This window comes from Neltuma alba, unplaced genomic scaffold, assembly GCF_004799145.2.
Source record: "Neltuma alba isolate B1F8T4 unplaced genomic scaffold, ASM479914v2 tig00011885_pilon, whole genome shotgun sequence".
Taxonomy (NCBI): domain Eukaryota; kingdom Viridiplantae; phylum Streptophyta; class Magnoliopsida; order Fabales; family Fabaceae; genus Neltuma; species Neltuma alba.
The window spans coordinates 167,991-186,667 of record NW_021636486.1 but is presented as its reverse complement, the minus strand read 5'-3'; the positions used below and the strand labels follow the sequence as shown (position 1 = coordinate 186,667).

At 32.2% G+C, this 18,677-nt stretch overlaps 3 protein-coding genes across 3 annotated transcripts; all 3 read right to left on the bottom strand.

Moving 5' to 3' along the window:
• Positions 1–445: 445 nt before the first annotated feature.
• LOC114719035 (CCR4-NOT transcription complex subunit 9) lies at positions 446–4,754 on the bottom strand. Its single transcript, XM_028904492.1, has 9 exons — positions 4,515–4,754; positions 3,629–3,700; positions 2,972–3,061; positions 2,676–2,718; positions 2,047–2,153; positions 1,669–1,764; positions 1,276–1,466; positions 1,093–1,162; positions 446–912 (listed from the first exon to the last, which is right to left on the bottom strand). The coding sequence occupies exons 1-9, from the start codon at positions 4,692–4,694 to the stop codon at positions 799–801; spliced, it is 963 nt and encodes a 320-aa protein (XP_028760325.1). The 5' UTR covers positions 4,695–4,754; the 3' UTR covers positions 446–798.
• Positions 4,755–8,675: 3,921 nt separating this feature from the next.
• LOC114719021 (stigma-specific STIG1-like protein 1) lies at positions 8,676–9,230 on the bottom strand. Its single transcript, XM_028904475.1, has one exon. The coding sequence runs from the start codon at positions 9,159–9,161 to the stop codon at positions 8,694–8,696; it is 468 nt and encodes a 155-aa protein (XP_028760308.1). The 5' UTR covers positions 9,162–9,230; the 3' UTR covers positions 8,676–8,693.
• An 8,634-nt stretch (positions 9,231–17,864) lies between these two features.
• On the bottom strand, positions 17,865–18,660 carry LOC114719047 (glycine-rich protein 5-like). The gene is given in 2 exon segments (XM_028904505.1): positions 17,865–18,352; positions 18,355–18,660. Coding segments are annotated over 2 exon segments (486 nt in total). The 5' UTR covers positions 18,605–18,660; the 3' UTR covers positions 17,865–18,116.
• Between the last annotated feature and the right edge of the window lie 17 nt (positions 18,661–18,677).

Here is an 18,677-nt window from a genome sequence, read left to right as displayed (position 1 = left end):
ACCAATGAAACAGATAAATCTGATCTATTCTTTTTTTTTTCTTTCCTTTGTGGGGGTATTTTGGAGGGTTGGCAACTGAAAATTGGGGACCGTTCAAGATTTTTGCTTTATATTATTAATCTCATTCTTGAAGAAATGAAAAGAATTCAATATCGTGGTTTTGAATTTAGATTGAGTCAGTTTGTCGAACCGAAAAAGAAAACACTTTTTTTTTTCCCTTTTTGATTGAGTCTGTATGGTCAAATAACTATTTTTAGCAAAACTAGTGTGACCTAACCGATTTCAACACTAAACCGCTTTAATCTCAAATGTAACATTAGTGCTATATTATGTGTATCTAGATGTTTTCGCATAAAATTGTTATTGTTGGGAGTCAATTCATAATATTATTGATCTACAAATATGTTTGTACTTCAATTCATAATTTAACTTATCCATAACTTGTATAAGAATTTTTCCGAGTTGATAACACAGCGTTCTCTGAGAATAATTGGATCAAAGAACCATATAATTAGCTACATAAAACAACATCTTACATCACTCGGCACAAGTTACCAATAATTACAACTAATTTATCTGAAATAAAATGCTTGAGATGGAAACAGAAAATGTGACTACTCATGACTGGACCAGGTAGATAAAAAGCCCAGCATCGAAGAGAAAACCTTCCCTCTTTTTTTTTCTTTTTTTCTCCTTTTCATCTTTTGGTGAAAAACAAGGGTGAAGCAACCGAAAACCCTATAATTCTGACACCAGCATCACATGACGAAAAAACAGATGACCACTTAAACCTTATAATTATGACACCATCATATGTTCGAAACCAGCTCCAGCTTGCAGTGCAGCAGGAACCCGATTCATTCCAACATTCATAAGCAATTGTTGCAGCCACCTTCTGGTTGTTGGGTCTTCCTGCATATGATCAAGAGACGTCAAATGAATTCAAACTTAAAAACATTAATCACTTTATATGAGCAAATGGAAAATCTTAAGCTGCAATTACTCAGCAGCAAAGGGTGAAGTTCGATCAAAATGCTTGTCTTGGCTTTATTAATAGAATAAATATTCATGAGCATGTTGGAAAGTACGCACCCGGAGGCAGCTACTGAAAGTAGCATCTCTCAACATATCTGGCAGACAACTTCGTAATGCATCACAAGCCCTGATCCCAGGTAAGAGAAAGTAACTTAGAAGAGAAAGAAAGGGAGTGGCATAAGGAACGTGAGTTAAGAGTAACCAGCTCTTAAAAGAGGAGTTTCAATCTATCAAACCAACCTCGGATTATCTGACAGGCGGAGGTAACATCTAATGATATGTTTCAACAGACGAGACGATGGTTGCTCAGCAAGAGCTTGCACCATGCTTGCCAAAACTCTACCTACCGCAAAAAACCGCTCTGCTGTAGTACAAATATAATCCAATCCCACATCATCCAATAGAATCTTCTGGACTATAAATGTCGCAACCTGCCAATAAAATATAGCTCATTTGAGAATCAGACAATCATATATAATGTCATTTACAAAACATCAAATATTCCAAGTGCAACATTGACGAGTTACAGTATCACATCATTCATAAATCAGATAACTGAGAATCTATGTCATTGATCAGCTCAAGGAACATGAATGGTCCTTGCGCCCAAAAGCAAGATTCAGTGAACTAAACTGTTTTTGACAATTCACTGCCCATTTCCATGGTGCGCAGGCAGAGAGGAATTATCTCTGTTGAAAGAAGGAAGCTTATAACTTCTGTATCATCAACCTGAAGATTAAATAACAAACAAAAGGTTATTACAATAGTCGACAAGAGAAAAATCTTAATTCCACAAAGACAATATTGTCAGCAAGTGTGAAAAAAGAGTTGTCTAGAACTTCAGTTCAATCCCGAGAATATGAATACATATGAAAACAAGTCAAGTCTGTGAGAATGGTTCCCCGCTATTAAAGACTATTTTGCATAATTGCAAATTTGCATTTTCAAATGTAAATTAACCTATTGTGCGACAAAGTACATACAACATGATAATTATCAAGAATGAATTACCTTCACCAAGGCACCAATGACACCAAGACTAGTAAGCCTCAAATACTCAAATGGTCTCGACTTGCTTGTTGTATTAAGGAAGGGATATAGATATAGAGGTATATGAGCTGTAGAAGAGAGAAGATAAGTGCAAATAATTAAACAGGCTAAGCACGTGAATGGTAAACACACCAAGACAAAAAAAATCTCATCTTTCAATGAGAAAAATCATACAGAGACACATAGTAATCCCATTCTCCCAAATATTCATACATATATTAAAGTAATGCCTTCAGTTTGACCCAAAACTTCAGGCTACAGGTGCTTGGTAAAGTATTAAGTATTGTAAGTTAAAGGCCCAACAGCCTGGAAAAAGGGTATGACAGAAAAGGAAATCAGATATCATGACTGGGCGAAGCAACTCCTTTGAAAGCAAGAAAACAGAAATAGAGGGTTCTGAAAGTAAAGAGCTTCAATGATGGGAAAAGCAAGTGCAGGGTGCATCAGTTGCGATTATGATTAGTTTACAAGATTCATTTTACCTATTGACAATAGTTTTTAGGTTCCAGGAAGATATCATGCCAAGATGAATAGTGCAACAATGATAGCAAGTTAAAAATGCTTCACATGACTGGGAAAATTAACGTTACCATTGAGGAATAGCATCCTCGTATCTGGATGAGAAGCCACACACTGCAAGAAAAACATCATAACACAACGCTTTAGTATTTTCTTCTCAACTTTGGAAGATAATGTCTCGAATCACAAAATAATAAATCACATGGCTATTGAATGAGGTGCAGCATAGTTAGAGTCACAGTTCATTCCTAAATCAGTGCTAGAAATAGAAAAATGAAAATATTTACTATTTTCAGGGCATCATCTGAATGTTACAGTAAAACACATAACACAGGATACTAAAGTTGAAAAGACAAAAACATCTGACCTGAAGAAGAGCAAGAGCATTGCACACGCGGTTTGATTGTGCTGGGGTAAGATTTGGTGGTGAAAGAACAGGGTATATTGAAACTATTTCCTGCAATAAAAATAGTCAAATCCTGGCAAGTGGAGGTAAAACAATAGGCACCCAGCCATTCAATAACAATGAATAAACTGAAGTGCTTGATAACCAAGCAATAATATAAAGTACGAGTATCTTTGACAATACCATCAAGCACCCAGAGTACAAACGGAATGTGGAAAATTTCTGAGGTCAATTTAGAAAGTAAGCCAACAACAGCGTTTTGAAGTTACTAGCTGTCATAACATTGCTAACAGCACCATAACAAGTATTTTTGCCAATTTTGAGTACATTTAGAAAAGACCATGTTAAGTTCAACACAAAATCACGCTTTTTTTACCATCATTCAATCACTCATTTGATCATTCACAATCACTTTGCTCAAATTATGAAAATAAAATGGTGGAAGCATGCCGTACAAGATGCGCATAAAAGAAAAGACTAAAAAGTAAACATCATCAGAGGAGAGAATTTTTGGCAAGCTCAAAAGCTATTAGATCAAAGCAAGTAGAGATTTAGAAGAAGGATTGATGCACATAAGCTAATAGAAAAAGAATATTTAATGCGAATAAAATAGCATACCTGTAAAAGTGCTGCAATAGTACCAAAAGAATTCCAAAGTAATGGAGCAAGATCTTGAAACAACTCTCGTTTCTAAAATAGATGATGGAGAAAAAATTAATGAGATTATTGTGCGAAAGCAGCAGCAGTAAAAACATTTAAATGGCTGCGTAGTGCATTATTGTGTCTTGCAGCACACTGTTCTGTACAAATTTTGGCAGCCAAAAAACAGTACCAAAAGTGTGACATTCAGAAAATTTTTCACAATATCTGGAGATGCTAGATAAATCCAAAGTGATGAGTTAAACAGGTCATGGGAGATTGCTTTCGCCTCTATATACAAATAAAATAAATTACTTTCCTTTCTCCGTCAGTAACTATGAGGACTGCTGCATTACCACTTCAAAGGGAATAAAGATAAACTAGGATACAAGAAAGAGAGCTTTAACACTTAAACACAGGTTAAAGAGATTTAGACTGATACAACAGCTTTAGACTGTCTGAAAATTACCGGAACTCCTTTACAAGTTAACAGCTATTATTTTTCATAAAATGACTGATCAGAAGCAAAAGCCAAAAAAATAACAACAAAAAAATATTCAATCTCAGTTTGCATAAAAGCCCTTCCTGAAGAACCCTAATCACTAGTAAAATCTGGGTGTAATTTTCAAAGAACAGGGGTCTCAGCCCAATGAAGCAACTTCACCCGGAGAGAACAAAATAATGAAAGAAATAAGAACACAAAATTCAAACATCCCCAATTAGCTTATATCTATAAAATCGCAATGATCACCATTATTACTTTATCATTTGGCCTCGCGGTCACCGTGACAAGAATACCAGCCTCTAATCAGGATTAGCCCCCAAAAAAAAAATTTAATTTAGCACACGAAAGGAGAGTGGCTACCTTGGAGAGTTCCAGAAGCGCATTTTCTCGGAGATCGGGGTTGCTCAGTTCAAGAACAAGGTGTTCTGCGGACGCCAGCTTACGTTCCTTGTTGACCTGAGTAGCGGCGGCGTTCTGGGCGGAGGCACCTGGAGCTCCGAACGGCGCATTCATGGAGAGCGACTGGGGCAAATTTGCCATTGAGAATCTGCAAATTTCCTTGCCTTCCCTATCCTTCGATCGCTCTTATTCTAAGCAGGAATCAAAATCAAAATAAGTGAAATACGCATACCTCGGCGGTTTCAAAGAACATGGTGCCACGTGCTTTACATGCGCGTGATGACACGGACGAGAGTGTGTTGTTGGGCCTGAAGAAATTAAGAAGCTGCTCGTTGGTTTGGGCTATATGGGCTTAGGTTAGTTTTGGGCCAAAAGTACAATGATTTGCAAAAATGGGCGTAAAGCAGACAGGTGTCCACGTTTAATACTCAATTGACTCTTAAACATAATTGCCTCTAATAAAAAAAAATATCCCTTAAAAAAAGTTCAGAAAAATTTATGGCTTTTTGGCTAAAAATTTTTGAAGCCAATAATTTTTTTTAGTAATTTATTTGAATTGAATGAGACATGAAAGGCAAAATGGTGCAAGAAGAAATATTTAAAATTAATTAGATTGTGATTATTTAAAATAACAAGAAGAACTATATTTATCATTTAACCAAACCTTTCTTTAGGTTTCCACAAGCCATATGAGGGGAAAAAGTTAAATTCTGTGTGAGAAAAAGGTTATACAAGAGCCCATATTTTTATGCAGAATTTAAGACGATTTTATTTATTTATATTTTTCAAGCTGGTCTTTCATGATTAAAAGTTGGGAAATTATAATTAAATTGGCCTTTCAAGGGGCAACTATATATATAATTATTTTTTAGGTTGGTGTCTTCCAATTCAATAATATTAAACGCCAGTATTGTTAAGTTGTGAATTCGATTCTTTATGAATATTATATGTGTGTAAATTTCTTTTCTTACTCAAATGAAAGGTGTCACTTCCACATAGAAGTGTCAACTTCGAGAGTTGCTGGACATTGGTTTGGGTAAACTCACAACTCACAAGTACACAAATTCCACTTTAACAACTTCCCACGCTGACTTTATATAAAATATTCTCTCTTGTTTTTAATATAGCTGCAATCCCCTTAGTTTCCTTTCATTATACTTCTGTCACTACTGCTTAAAAAAAAAAAAAATTTTTGCGTACTTTTATTTATAATATCAAAAGAGAGTTTGAGCTCTGATCAATGTTCATATTCAATTTTAATGATTATAAGTACTCCTCCGGTCCTAATTATAAGACCCAATTGACTTATTTGAGGAGATTAAGGAAGTAAGTTAAGTTGGTTATTTATAATAAATAAGTGTTGTCATTCCTAAAATATCCTTGTTAATTAAGTATATTGGCTAAAACTATCATTATTAGAAGGATTATCTTGGAAAAAATATATAAATAAGAAACAAAATGGATTGGGTCTTATAATTAGGACCAAATAAAAAGTCAAATTGGGTCTTATAATAAGGACCGGAGGAGTATTTGCATATTATAAATCACTTTCAAGCATTTTGATCGAAATTAAGGAGATACTTAGCAAAGTTTTCAACATTGCCCTTATTAAACATATCCTTTAAGAAGACAAAAAAATCAATCATAAAAAAAATAACTAACATTAAACAAGGGCAATTTATAAATCTGAATCATATAATATTTCTTTAATCTAATAGTAGATATGTGATTTTAAGAAGAAAAGGGGAAAAAGAAAAAGGAGAGAACTTGAAGCAAGATAAAATGGGATCAAGTAACAAAAGCAATTAATGCAGAAAACCTTAATTTAGAAGCAATTTTTCTTAGGAGGTTTATCAATTAATGTTGATCACTAATAAAATTAAGGATTTGTTTGGAACAGTGGTATATTTTTTAAAAAACAATTTTTTAACCATGATTTAAAAAATAAAAAATATATAAAGAAGTTTTGCTTCAATTATTACATGAATATATGCAGATCCTAATAGTGGCCCCAAACAAGCATTAACTCAGGCAATAAAAGCAAGGTGATCATGATTGCATATGGATTGGATTAAAGGTTCAACTTTTTTTAATACTACCTTTGATACTTAATACAAGATTTAGTTTAACAGTTTTTTTTTTTTACCAGAAGTTTGACAGTTAATTTAATCATAAATATATTTTTTAAACATGATTTTAAAAAATAAAAAGTATATAAGAGGAGTTTTGCTTCAAATTATTACATGAATATATGCAGATCCTAATAGTGGCCCCAAACAAGCATTTAACTCAGGCAATAAGAGCAAGGTGATCATGATCGCATATGGATTGGATTAAAGGTTCAACTTTTTTCAATACTAACTTTGATACTTAATACAATATTAGTTTAACAGTTCTTTTTTTACCGGAAGTTTGACAGTTAATTTAATCATAAATATAAGATCCTAATATATTTGTCTCTTATGTCTATCAATTTTTTCAAAGTAGTCTGTATAATTGCACATGTTAAAACGTTTCATCAAATGGTAGTTTTAATTTTAATACACATGATTAGCAAAGGTATTCTAGAAAAAAATAACACTTATTTATTACAAATAACTAACTTAACAAATTTTCTTAATATATTTAAATTAATCAACTAGTTAGCTTTATATATTAAGGACAAGAGGTAGTATATATACTTTTTATTTGCTTGCATATTTATAGCATGCAATATGCCAGAGATTAATTATCTACGGACAGCTTCATATTTAGTTTTTATCATGTACTTTTTAGAAGAAAATAGTCTCTTTTCCATTGTCTTTCTATTTTTTAATGTGATCAATGTTCTTTCTTTTTGACGCTTAGAACGTAAAGAGTTTTACTTTTCTAATAAATTTTTTTAAGATTTGAATTTGTATTGTTTTTCTTATAAAATAATACTGCTCCACTAATAGCTCGTGGGGTTTTCCATTGTCTCTTTTGTCAATCAAGGGGTCAGAAATTTACTTTCAATATATTCTTGGATCACCGAAGAAAAGGTCAAATCAAGTTGGGTTTACTTTGGTTAGTCAATTAATTAGACATATTTAATATATATATCCAATAAATTTAAGATTACCCACTTGTCGAAAAGACACACCCGATTCATCATAAATTGATTTATTATTAAAAATAAATGAACAATGGAGGATACCAATTAATTTCACTTATAAATTTGCGAAACAATTTTCTTATATTGGGATAAATAATATTTTTTATCTTAAAATATGATCAAACCGATCTGGCTACACATATAGTCTCCCTTGATCGACAAGTGATAGACGCATGTGAGAGACCCCATTTTGCAGGAAAAATTGAACCGTTTTTCTGTAAGCTGCATGTGATTGTGATTAGCAGATTCCCAGGAAAATCCCTTGAGCTGTTTTCTTTTTGTTCTTTTTTTTTTTTGACCAAACCCTTTAATTAGCTCCTTTTTGCTATGACAAGTTATGGGATTACTTAATTGTTCAGTAACATTTTAATGCAGCCGCCACGAATGAATCTGGCTTTTGCTTGTGCAAGTAAAAAGTATACTATTATTATTTTATTTTATTTAGCCTCAAAAGTATACCTACTACTATTAATTAACGTAATCTTCTTTCACATATATTTAAATAGACTTTTCAGAAATTAGTTCATATAGTTCTTTTTAAAAAAAACTAAAATTCTTACATATATAATAATTAAACAGAAACTGAGGCTTATTTCTGATGACCATCGAACTTGAATCAGAAAATTGCAAGTTTATAATAATCAAATCATAAATTCCTTACATATACAATACAAATGAAAAATGAAACAGAAATATACATCTAGCCTCAATTAAACAAAACCGAACTGGTAAACATCAGAAAAAAGAATCACGGGCCCATCTTTCAATATCATTGATACATATAAATTAAAAATAGACATGACACATATGACATATCATTAGAAATTCCAATAGTATTATTGTTGTTTAGAAAAGCAAAAGCACGTATATATATGAGACTTTTAATCAATTAACCACACCAAAATGTGGCTTATTCCTTTATTGTATATGTATATAAATCACGAAACAATTAAAATTAATTAATAATTATGACGAACCTCTTCCTCCTCCTCCTCTTCCATGACTAATTAAGCATAATTGCACATTCCATAGACACAGAATTCACCTTTCTCACACCTGTGGTTGCAAGCTCCACAATGCCTCTTATCAAAAGCCAATTCAACACATTGTCCTCTGCAACAAGTCTGGGTAAACTTGCATTTGTTCTTGCAGGCTCCACAGTTCTTATTATCGTAGTGCAGATCCACACACTTATTGTTGCAGCAAGTTGAGTTTTTGCCTTCTAACAAGTAACAAACCTCATGGTCCTTGTGACAGTGATCGGCGGCGTTAGGGTTTCGCACCGTGACGTCGTTGTTCGTCGCCAGGAACCGGCTTACCCTCTTGGAAGGCAAGGCTTTGTCGTCCATTTTGTTGTCACTGATGGTAGGGCCATGGTCTTGCTGGGTGATGCCGTTCATGGTGAGAGTGACGGACAAAGCCAAAGCCATGGTCAAGGCCACCATGAAGAGCATGAGTCCTTTCAAGAACGCCATGGCTTTGCTCTCGAGTTATGATTCGAGAGCGAGTCAGAGAGAGATAGAAAGAAAAGGAATGATCAATATTATTCAGGTTGAAAGGGAGAGGAAGATGAAGAAGAAGGAGAAGAAGAAGAAGAGAGAGAGAGAGAGAGGGAGGGGGGGAGATGTGAGTGTGTTTGGGTGTGGGTAGAAAAGGAAGGGAAAGAGTTAGGGTTTATAAGGAAGAAGGAGAAAGGTTGACGCGAGAAAGAAGGGGAAAAGGGGGGATGAGAGGGGGATGCACGAGGAAGAGTAGTGTGATGGGAATTAATAATGCAAGATTCTATATAGTATATTCACTGTTTAATTAGTTTGCAAGATTAAGAAACTTATTTCAGTTCTATGAGCTGTGCCTGTGGCTTCGAATAAAAACCAGTTCTATGTTAAGCAGTCCATTATGTGTCATTTGTTAGAGTCTATTTTACCCCTCGTATACGTTGCTATATATTTTGGAACTCTTTTTTTCCCCCTAATTTTGACAGGACGCATGTAGTTTGTCATACCATTAATTTATCATAATTATTGAATTAGAATTGATCAATGATAATTAAGTTTAGTGAAAAGAAAAGACTTCTTTTTGAGTTCACTGAAGCCTAAGAGTACCACAATTCTTAAATCCACACACACACATATACTACACAGTCCTTAATATAAAAGCTAGACAATTAATTTGAAGAGATTAAGAAAATTAATTAAGCTAGTTATTTGTAATAAATGTGTGGTAACTTTACTAAATTACACTTATTCAATCATGTGTATTGAAATTATATTTGGATGGAAATAACTTACAATCAATAAGATGTTTTTGAAAACACATAAACTTGGGGGACAAAATGAATTAAGATCTTATATTTAGGACTCTTAACTAGTTCTCATATTTAAGACCGAAAGAGGTATATATTAATCATCTCACAATATATATACACAAATATAATACGTAGGGCTTTCTACTACTGACATCAAACACCTCCTTAATACTACCATTGGTGCTTAATATAAGAGTTAGTTGATTAACTTGAGTAAATTAAAAAAATTAGTTAAATTAGTTATTTGTAATAAATAAATATTATTTTTTCTAAAATGCTCTTACTAATTATGTGTATCAACTAGAATTATCATTTAATAAAACATTTAACATGTGCAACCACTATAAGGATTACCTTAGAAAAAAATTAGAGGTCTTATATTTAGCATTAAATTAAATGTCAAACTAACTCTTATATTAAAAACATAGGTAGTAAGTTTTTCCCCCCAAAGGTAGTAAGTTTTTATTAACTGTGAGGTTACGGGTTCAATCCTCTATCCATATAATGAGTTGTCTGAATTCCTCCTAGTGAATGATGGTGATGATAATAATGATTGTTGAATCAACATACAAACATAATGTGTATAGGAAAAATCATCTTCCGATTTAGTATTCACAATACTTATTGAATACTCATTTAATCCGATGTTTATAGTCACAACATGTGTTAATAACGTAGATGTCCAACGTAATTATTATCTTCGAATTAATGAAACAATGCCATGATTTATTTAACAAAAAATATGTTGTAGTTAATGAATTCATATGGGAAGGGCATAAATGGCATCTGAGGATGTGAATCACATGGCACGCGATTGGTTGGCGAATGATGATGAAAACGCAGTGGCCGACCTGAGAGAAATGAGGCACCTCATTAGGAGAAGCAAAGCAAAGCAAAAGAGAGAGCCCATAATATGAAATCATGGCGTAATCTGAAGAAGAAGCACGCAAAACAAAAACGGAAAGCTTGGCTTCTAAGCTTATGGCCTCAAATTTATTCATTTTACCAAAATTAATTAAGTTAACTAAGCCTCAAGAATGAATGAATTATGAAGGCCCTTCATCATCCACGTGTCCATTATGTGAATATGAGCTTTCGAAGCTTGCAATTCAAAGTACTACGATGTCGCCATGCAATTAGGCTCTTATATAGCTTTTGACCCCATCATTTCTTACATATTATTATTATTGTTCTCCCTTCATTTTTTTTTTTTAATGCTTTGACTTAGGTCCTTGTGCTTACAATAATGCCTTTTTATTTTCATTTTTTTATTTTCATTTTTTTTAAAAAAAATCCCAGTTGGCATCCGTCACATCATTAATTTGAGGAAGCGAAAAATTAGACGCATTCGATAGTTTTCCTTTATAATGCAATAATGTTCACACAGACACATACGATATGATATGATATGATATGATATGTGTACATTTCATTTAATTCTAAACTAAGGGTTTGATATTAATTAGTTTTTAGAGATTAAGAAAATTTGTTTGGTTAGTTATTTGCTAAAAAATATGTTGGTTTTTATAACATGCCCCTTCCATTAAAAGTACTATCTCCGGTCCTAATTATAAGAGTCAGTTGACTAATTTAAGTAAATTAATGAAGTAAGTTGAGTTAGTTATTTATCCTAAATAGGTGTTATCTTTTCTAAAATATCCTTACTAATCAAGTGCATTGATTAGAACTATTGTTGTTAGAATGATTACTTTGAAAAAAATATATATAAATATAAGAGACAAAATGGATTGGGGACTTATATTTAGGACCAAATTAAAAGTCAAACAGGGTCTTATATTAATGACCGGAGGTAGTACTTCATTAATGGAAACCCTCCGTGCAATTAATAAAGACAATTTAAAAAATAATTATAAATTTAAGAGACATAGTTAATTGATATTTTATATTTATAAACAAATCAAATATTCCTCTTAGCTCATATATTTAATGAGACGTTACTCGATCACTTAGGCTGGAGAACTGAGTAGAGTATATATACATCCTAACTCATATACTCATGGATGTATATCTAACAACCTGTGGTGTTCATCACTTCAAGCTTAATAACATCCTTTTGGTTTTTATGACACAAAACATGAAAAAGTCTCGTACATATTTGGAATAATGCCCTTTGCATTTTATCTTCAATAATGCTTTTTGTATTTATCAAGAAACACGTTTTGAAATATTAAATGTATTGTACATACGGTTGTATTGCTCCCCAGCATACCCTCTTTATTTTTATTGTTAATTACAAAGCATTCTTTTTTTTTTTTTTTTTGAAATGTCACAAAGCAAGCTTTACCCCTGGAGTTGTCTGACGGGATCAAACCTGGAACCTAGTATTAATGAGGGTGTTGATCATTGTGTCATCAAACTAGAAGGCTACTAATACATATTCCACTGATCATATATTAGTTCCTTTGCTTAATATAAAAGCTAGTTTGACTTTTATTTTGGTCTTAAATATAAAATCTCAATCTATTTTATTTCTCATATTTATTCTTTTCCCCCATCAAAGTAGTCCTTGTAATAATAGTAGTTCTAATACACTTGATTAGCAAGAATATTTTAAAAAAGACAACACATATTTAGTACAAATAACTAATTTAATTAATTTTCTTAATCTACTTAAATTAGTCAACTAGCTCTTATATTAAGGACTAGATATAGTATTTATAAGTCACTTTTAACATTTTTCACTCAGACAAAAAATTAAACTTCATTTGTCCTGAAATTTAACTACTTTTCAACTTTATTCCTAGTTAATATATTAAAATTATATCTTGTGAGAATAAATTAAAGTCAATACAATAATAAATGAATGTTGAAATTATACAACCATATAAAAAATTAATGATATAACTTATAAATAGGATAAAAAATTATTTTTCTCTTTGTCTTATGTATAGATAGAATAAGAAGAGTATATGCAAACCGTCATTATAGAACCATATAGTACTACATCCGATCATTAATATAAAAACTAATTGATTAATTTCAGTAGATTAAAAAATTCAGTTAAGTTAGTTTAAAATAGCTAGAATTACTATTTGATGAAATATTTAACATGTACAACTACTATAAGGAATACATTTGAAAAAATAAATAAATGTGAGAGATAAAATAAATTGAGATCTTATATTTAGAATCAAATTAAAAATCAAACTAACTCTTATATTAAGGACAAGAATACGACGTAGCTTTCTCTTTTGGTATACTTGTTTAGAGAAGGCAAAACAACTTAGTACCATACTTTAAAGTTTAAAATATTTGCAGCAACTTTTGGCAACCAAAAAAAAAAAAACAAAGAATACGAGGAAAACACCGCAGCAGTTACACGTTAAACATAAACATTAATCATCAGTAGAAATTAAGTAAACAAGGAGATCTTATTTAAATGCCCAAAGAAAACAACAACAAAAATCTTATTTTGCTATGAAAGAAGTATATCTTCATTTCATATTAATTACTTTGGACGCAGATTAAATTTGGGATTAGAGTACTTGAAGTTTACAAACATGGGCACATTGCATTACACATACACAAAATAAACGTTAATTATTATAGTGAAGCACAATATATGATTAATATTTAGATAGCCTTTTGGTTTTCTTAGTTAGGGTGCACGTATATGAAGACGGAACTTTAGTTTTTTTTTTTTAAATTATTATTATCATCTTATTGGAGACTATCTTATTCAAGAGATAGTTATTGGAGATGGAAATCCGAATTCGGTGCCGTCAAAGCCGCTGTGAATTCGGCCTCCAAATCCAATACCAACACCAGCCTGAAAATTGTCATTTGCAGGCACACTACTCGGATCAATACTTAAACGATTATGAAATGTTAACGAGTTCTTCTGATTCTCAAATGAGCCCTTGTCATCGGTCAGAACGAGGTTCTTGATGCCATTGGAGGAGACAAGCTAGAGCACCAAGAAGAAGAAGCCTAGTGGAACCCATGTCAAAGAAAACTTTGAGAAATATGATGATTGTGTGATAGATGAAGATGGCGAGAAAGTTTGGAAGCTATTTATATACAGCAATGGCGAAGAAAAAGACAAGACAAGATGGTGAGACAGTGGAAGCTATTTATAGAAAACACAATACCAAATGCATAATACACACACAAAGTTTAATTGAAGATATATATATATATATTGTGTCCCTTTTTATTAGAAAAGGGGCTCCGTATCTGTGAGTGACTGTTCGGTTTCAAAATAATATATCAATGTTTAAAAGACACACAGAGACGCTTTGTTTGGCATTTTTGCAGGGTTAATTACTTCGGTCGATAATGTTCATACCAAACAAATGTAAATACACTAATATTTTAAAAATGAACACATATATCATATATATATATATAATGATATGTTTGTACTTCTTCTAATAATCTTTTATGTAAGAGTTAGATAACTGATTTATAAAAATTAAGAAAAATTTTAAGTTGGTTATTTGTTAAAAAAAAATCTGTTGATTTTTATAACATACTTTCTTCAATCACATGTTTTGAAAACTACGTGATTGACAGATGAAAATTAATCTTTTAACATATGTAATCAATACAAATAATTTTAAAAAATAATTATAAATTTGAAAGACCACTGATTAAAATTTTATGTTTAAGACGAAAACTAATCTCTCGAGCAGTAAGGGAGGTAGTTATATTCAGACCAATATAATGAATCATTTAGCTCGACATGAATCAATCACTTAGGATGGAGAATTGGGCAGAGTATTGATTCTTCCCAACCCAATACAATTAACTAGGTATATGCACTAATCTGTGCTCGTTTTCACCTTTTTTGTTTCTTCCGTGCGTCACTTCAAATTTTGACAGCAAAATATGGTTTTAATGTTATGGCTCGACAAGAAAAGGTCTCATAGAGAATGCAAAGCAAGGTTTTGCGATAGGGTGATCTAAGCTCTTTATTGCGGCTTAAGTTTTGCTAAGCCTAACCTATTATTAGAGAGGAAGCCAACCCTACTTTAATCTGTGTTACATCCGGTTTTTAATATAAGACTTAGTTAAAAATTAGATTTAATCTTAAATATAAGATATCAATTCACTTTGTCTCTTATTTTTTCCCAAAATAACAGTATTGACTGCAAAGGATTCCAACCAAGAAATAATTGATAATTCTAGTTTTAATCATCCAATGCACATGACAAGAGGATAGTCTAGGAAGATCAACATATATTTGTGACAAATAACCAACTTAACTAAGTTTCTTAATATCCCTAATTAGTTATGTAACTCTTATATTAAGAATTGAAGATAATATTATCATATGAATATATCTATATATATAGAGAGAGAGAGAGAGAGACAGAGAGAGGAATATACACATGGGAGGATAAATTGACTAATTTGGTGTGCTGAATTTTGTGTGTTAAAATTTTTTATCATGACGAGACCGACGTTGATATCTCTATCCTAACAAGGAGTGCATGATCTAAGACAATACAAAGCCAAGGGATTTCAAAATTGTCTGTCAATATGGACAAAATTAAGAAAATTTATTCTGAAACTATTATAATATTGGAACTTTATTACTACCGAAACTGGTTCCTTATAATATTATTACTCTGAATACATATTAATTTCAGATAGTTTCAAATAAAATCTCTTCAATTAGAAACCAGATCTGTTATCTCGTGGAATTTCATTGGCTGAGTGAGCTTTACGAGCGAAAAGAAATCCAAATTCCTTTTTTTCATTAAAATTTTTTAATAAATTTCCAACTTAGAAATACTGTTTATTATTTATGCCTGAACTATTTCGCAGACAAATAGCTTTGAACACGGATATTGCTCCTACAACACTCATGCCATTTGTATTTGTAATTTTACCCAAGCCAATTAATAATTATAAGTAAATTAAGAAATTTAATTATAATTAATTACTTCTTGCAAAATGTTAAAATATAATTATCCTGAATAAAATTGATTAGTTATAAAGTTTTATAATTTATTAGATGATACTGAGTAAAAAAATTATTACTTTAAATAAGACATGTTATATTAAGAGACATGTCTGAAGTCCTTATAAGTTATGATAATGATGAAAGGAAGTATTTAATGTAAGCAGAATTGTTGCTCATTGTAATAATTAACACCATAGTACCCATCAAGTTTCGATCATTCAAATTTAATATAAATGATTCATATTTAATATTTTTGGAAATTTTAAGAATTATATTTTAAGAATGATTAGTTAAAAATTTTAAATTTTAATCATTAAAACTATATGTGGCTGGTGCATATTGCACCATTGCGATGAGTACCATCACCACAAAATGAGCCTCGAAACTAGTCCGTATTTAATTTAATTTTGGACCATGAAGATGTAGGAATAATTCGTATTTATTGGCCTCACAAGCCCCGGATAAAAATGGGAGGGAACTAAAACTGGTGGCATTAAAACAGCCTGTGCCCATTCTTTTAGTTAGTGTTAATATCCTTTTTGGATGAATGTCACATTCTCATAATAATTCTATAACTTCCAATCTCCTCCTTCATTTATGCGTGTCACGTTATGAGCATAATATACATATATATATATATATATGATTTCGTTTACTTAAATATATATAATTTGAGACACCCCAATATATTCTGAGAAAGGAAAGTCCAATTTATTCGCCCATATGCTTTTACTTTTGTACATTCCGCATATATATAATTTGACATGTCATTTTTAGTTATTCCTAGTTTAAATGTCCTATTTAAAGTTTTTGAACACTATTTATAATGTCCCAATGAATGACACATCATATATTGGATGCAAATATGCAATTCCAGTATTATAAGTTTTAGCTCTTTTGCTATTTTTTTCACTTTGACCAAGTTTTAGCCAATTTTTATATTCGGACTTTTAAAGCATATATAAGAATAGATTTATACAATAAATAATCGACCTTCGATTTTCTTTAATTTTTTTCTCGCCTCCTAATGCATACTTCCACTAAAATTAAGAAATTGCAGTACTCTTCTGGTTTTTAATATAAGACCCATTTAATTAATTTGATTAGATTAAGGAAGTTAGATAAGTTACTCCTCCGGTCCTAAATATAAGACCCTTATACACTAGTATAAGGGTCTTATATTTAGAACCGGAGGAGTATTTAATTATAAGAAATGTGACATGTTTTTTCTAAAACACTATAATCATCTTTCTTAATACCCCATCTCCCTTTTCTAGTTAATTACTCCTTCCGTTTCTTATTATAAGAGACGAATAACCAAATTACGTTGATAAAAAAACAGTTAAAATTAGTTAAGAACAATCAATGTGTAAAAAATATATTTTTTTCCAAAAATACCCTTATTAATAAGAAGATAGAACAATTAAATTATTAAAAGAAAGAGAAGGGAGAGGGAGAGAGAGTGTGAGTTAGAGACAATAAATATGGGTAAAATAGGAAATCAACACAAAAAAGTAAAGACAACTTTTAAGTGTCTCTTATATATAGGAACATGCTATAAGCATCAAATGTCTCTTATAATAAGGAACGGATGGAGTATAGTTGAAGGAGTATCTATAGGGGTAATTTAGAGAAAACTGAAAAATATGAAAAATAAGTCTTATATTCAAAATCAAAACCAACTTAACAATTAGGTTTTATATTAAGGATCAGAAAAGTAGAGATTATATTTTGTTCAAAATGTGCAATAAAAATTAATTTGCGATCTAGTCAACTATATATGTGCAGTAAAGAACCAAAGAAGAAATTAACTGTTTATGATAAGAGGAAGCAGTTACAACTTAAAATAGTAAGCATTAATTAGTATACCAGTAGAAATTAAGTAAACAAGAAGATCTTCGTATCTAAATGCCCAAAGGAAACGATAAAAATAAAATCGCATTTTGCTATGAAAGAAGTAAATATTCATTTGATATTAATTATTTTGGACACAAATTAAATTTAGGACTAGAATCCTTGCAAGTTTACAAACAAGAGAACATGGATTAAATTACACGTAAACGGACGTTAAACAATTATAACGTAGCACAAGAATACATAGATAGCTTTTGGTTTTGACTTTTATAGGGTACACATGCATGAAGATGGAGCTATATATGTCAATTATATCTTGTTCTTCTTGTAGTTCTGTTTTCAAGGCAATCCACCACCAACTCCTCCTCCAGCTCCTCCGCCAAATCCTCCTCCGGCTCCACCTCCGAGTCCACCGCCACCGCCAAAACCTCCACCACCACCTCCTCCAGCTCCCCCACCAAGCCCACCACCCGCACCTGCACCACCCCCGAATCCAGCACCACCTCCAAATCCAGATCCACCTCCGAGTCCACCGCCACCACCGCCACCAAACCCGCCACCGCCACCGCCACCAAGTCCCCACCAGCTCCCCCACCTGCACCAGCACCTCCCCCAAATCCAGCTCCTGCACCGCCACCTACTCCTCCGCCGCCACCAAAACCACCACCACCTCCGCCTCCTAGGCCACCACCACCACGGTGAAACAAGTTCTTCTGATCCTCCAACGAGGCCTTGTCATTAGTGGGAACGAGCTTCCTGGCGGCATTGGAGGAGACAAGAGCACCGACAAGAAACAGAAGAAGCAGAAGAAGCCTACTAGAATCCATACCGAGGAAAACTACTATATAAGAAAGAACGATGAGTGTATGATGATGGAGAAAATGGTGAGAAAGAGGAAGG

Coding starts and splice junctions, on each gene's coding strand:
- LOC114719035 (XM_028904492.1), bottom strand. CDS start 4,694: ATGGCAAATTTGCCCCAGTCGCTCTCCATGAATGCGCCGTTCGGAGCT. Junction 3,701..4,514: donor CGCTTCTGGAACTCTCCAAG/GTAGCCACTCTC, acceptor CATCTATTTTAG/AAACGAGAGTTGTTTCAAGA. Junction 1,163..1,275: donor CGCCTGTCAGATAATCCGAG/GTTGGTTTGATA, acceptor ACCTGGGATCAG/GGCTTGTGATGCATTACGAA.
- LOC114719021 (XM_028904475.1), bottom strand. CDS start 9,161: ATGGCGTTCTTGAAAGGACTCATGCTCTTCATGGTGGCCTTGACCATG.